We start from the raw sequence: 3,139 nt of genomic DNA, 5'->3' as shown, positions 1-3,139 counted from the left end.
CCCTCTCTCTCTTTTAAGTCTTGACCACAGAGTGAGGGAGGCGGGGGTTGGGCGCGGAGTTTGGCTCGCGCCGCTGTAAAACTTTTCCCGGCGCCGGGGGTGCCGGCAGCCGCGGCCCCCGGGCACGGAGAGCTCTCCGCGCCGCTCACCCGGGGATGAAACCTCCCGGCTCTCCCGGGGACTGACTTCTTTCCTCTCTTTGTGTTTACTGAAACTCCTCCCCGTGGCGTCAGGTTTTCCTGAAGGAAGCTCTTGAGCAGAAGCTGGAGAAGGATCGGGAAGAGGAGTTGAGGAAAGCAGCTATAGTCATCCGGGCCCACGTCTTGGGCTACATGGCAAGGTCAGTGCTGGGGGCTGCCCCACCATCCCTGTGCTTGCGTGCCTGGGTTGTCCTGACCCCCTGCTTTGCTCTCTAGTCCCCTGGCATTCATCCCGTCTTCCCCTCCTGTATTCGAAGGGAGAGTTGCAGGATCTGCCCTCCCTGCCAGCATCAGCTCTGCTGAAACCTTCCTGCACCTTTGGCACCTCTTTTTCAGTTCTGAGCACGCTTGCACCCTCCCTCAACGCTGTCCAGCAGGCTTCTCGGGGACCTCTGTATCCTTTGCTTGCCTCTGATGACACCTTTTCCTTGCCTTCAGGGCTCTCCTGGCTGGGCCCCACCTACGCATTGGGTCCCCTCCTGTTCCTTGTGCCTGTGAACTCTTGTTTTCTGCTCTCCCTGCAAATCGCTTCTTCCTCACTTGCAGCTCTGCCTTTGCTCACCCTCCTTCCTCACCCTGCCTGTTTGCCTCGTGATCTCCCTCTCCTTTTAATTAACTCTTCAGAATTGGTTTTTGGCCAGCTCTGCACCAGTAATCTCCTCTTGCCGCTCCCTTTTGCACCTGACCAGAGAAGGTTTGCGAGAACCAACTGCAGGCAAACCACCCCTCCTCTGCCCCTCGAAGTCAGTGGAACAGCTGACTCCTTAATGACTGTGGCATGCACGCTTAATCCCAGTAAGATGCTCTTTCCTGGCTGGTCTCTGCTCCAGACACCTGTCAGTCAGGGGTGTGAGGAGGTGAGATCTCTGGGCAGCAGAGCTGTTTTAGAAAGGCACTCTTCTTAGAGCTCCATTTACACCAGGTAGCTCATTTTGCATTGAGAAGTGTGTGCAAGGGTTGCACCCTGCCTTGCCAGTGTGGAATATCAGCAAAATACACATTTGGTCTCTGGGGCTTTTATTCATTTATTTATTTCCCTCTAGGAAGACAAATGAGCTAGCTCTATTGTTTGTACATGAGATTGCAAGTTCTTTGTGTCAGGGCCTCTGCTCCATTTTACTTTGTGTCTAGCATTTGGAGAGAGGAGTAGGGATTAGCACAGCAAAATTGATTTTCTGGGAAACATCACTGCAGGCATAGTGGATTACTGTTTTCCTGAGTTCCTGGTAAGGAAGCTGCTGCCCTGCAGGCTCTGGTGAAGGCACTGTGGCAGAAGTGTTCCTCTTGGTTAGAAATCTTGTGGTCCTTCAGCCTGCACAGGTCTGAATTCCTTGTCCCACATGTTGCACTTCTGAGTCTCATCTTTAAGAACAGGCTGTGCTTTTTCAGGCAGAGTGGGCATCCTCACAAGCAGCAGGGAGGAGAGCAGGGAGTGAAGAAGGAGCTAGACAGGGAGGCTGGAAAACCTTTCTGTAAAGAGTTTCCAGTTGCACTGCATCTGTATTGAAGAAAGTCCAGCAAGCAGGAGTTCATCTGGACAAGTGCTGAGTGGTCTGTGCAGAGCTGGGCAGAGGTCAGGAGTACCACTGTGTGCTGCCTTAAGCTTGATACCATTTCTGTTAGTTTTGCAAGTATAAGTGTGTATTTAAATTCATTTGGTCTCATGCAAAGTAGATTGGTGAAGGAAGAATTTTACTGGTTTCTCCCCCATTGTGAACTTGTTCTATGAGCCTGGAGAACCAGATTTTCTTTTCTCTCACTCTCTGCAGCCAAGTATCTCTGACTGATCCCTAAAATGTGAGACGAGAAAATCAGTCCCATTGAAATTACACCATTTTTATATAGCTAATCTGTGGGGCTCTGAGATGCAGGTAACAGCTTCACCTGCTAAAATACATGTAACTGTTCCCAGGCTTGCAGAATCCATGTCTGAATTAGGGTGTGTCCCTGGATTTTGCAGGACCATATTGTTCAGGGGAAGAAGAGAGTTGCAAATGGTTTCACAGTCCTGTGTTCTCTAGTCCTTTGAAGCATAACTGCTAACTACAGCTCATTGACAAAATAATTAACTACATTTCAAACACCACATTGGATTGCAGTGGTGCTTTTCCTCATGTGATACATGGTTGGGATGTCTCCCAACTCCTTGGCATAGGCTACAGGTTGAATTTCTTTGGCCAGTGCAAGAGGGTGAGTAGAAGGCTGGACAAGAGGAATGAAATTCATGGCCTGTGTGCAGCAATTCTGCTTGAAGGGCATCTGCAAGCTTGGCTGTGGTCATGAGGAATGAGGGGGCACTTCAGCCTGGCAGATTAGCAGGCAGAGCTGGCCTGTAGCTGGGCAGGGCTTGGCACATGTTGCACTTGAGAGAGTTTCTGGCAGATGCGTTTTGTAAAAGTCAGAGTACCCTTTTTGATGCACTTATATCTGCCTTGGCAGGGAGTGCATATGCAGCTGTTCACACCCCATGTGCAGGACACAGGGAGGACAGAGAGCAGGGATAAGGGGACTGCAGCCCAGGAGAAATTATCTAAAACCTCCTACCTCTTATCGCCTCTTCCCTTCCCTCTTCTTTTCCCTGCACTTCCTCCCTTTGACTTAATACTTAGGGAAAAGAGCATGACCTCTGCATTACTACTGCTTTTAGCATCTCTGTCCTGATTTTCTTGACTGGGCTGACGTATCTGTTGTGCAGGGAGGTGGCAAACTGTCAGCATGGGTCCCCATTGCCATTTGAAGGGAATTTGATTGCCAGGAAGGGGATCTTGAGGTGTGTCTCTTCCTCAGGGTGTTGCAGAAGGTCCGTGGGAAGGATATGTGAGAATACTGTGCTATTTCCAGTGTGCTTTCTAGGACTTTAAGACCTCACGGGATTACTGGAGCCTGCGTAACAGCCCCATAGAATTTCCCTCTGCAAATTCTGATTTGGATTAAAGAAC

General features: G+C 50.1%; 1 protein-coding gene across 1 annotated transcript in view; it reads left to right on the top strand.

Annotated features, from left to right (window-relative positions):
- Positions 1 to 3,139, top strand: part of LOC103808512 (unconventional myosin-X-like) — a gene marked incomplete at its 5' end in the record, with an annotated part of 47,201 nt that overhangs the window by 42,210 nt on the left and 1,852 nt on the right. The window contains one exon of the mRNA XM_009081302.1: positions 234 to 340. Within this exon, the coding sequence (XP_009079550.1) occupies positions 234 to 340 (107 nt within the window). The remainder of the gene's footprint in view (positions 1 to 233; positions 341 to 3,139) is intronic.

This window comes from Acanthisitta chloris, unplaced genomic scaffold, assembly GCF_000695815.1.
Source record: "Acanthisitta chloris isolate BGI_N310 unplaced genomic scaffold, ASM69581v1 scaffold26888, whole genome shotgun sequence".
In the NCBI taxonomy this organism is placed as follows: domain Eukaryota; kingdom Metazoa; phylum Chordata; class Aves; order Passeriformes; family Acanthisittidae; genus Acanthisitta; species Acanthisitta chloris.
This window is presented reverse-complemented; position numbering and strand designations above follow the sequence as displayed.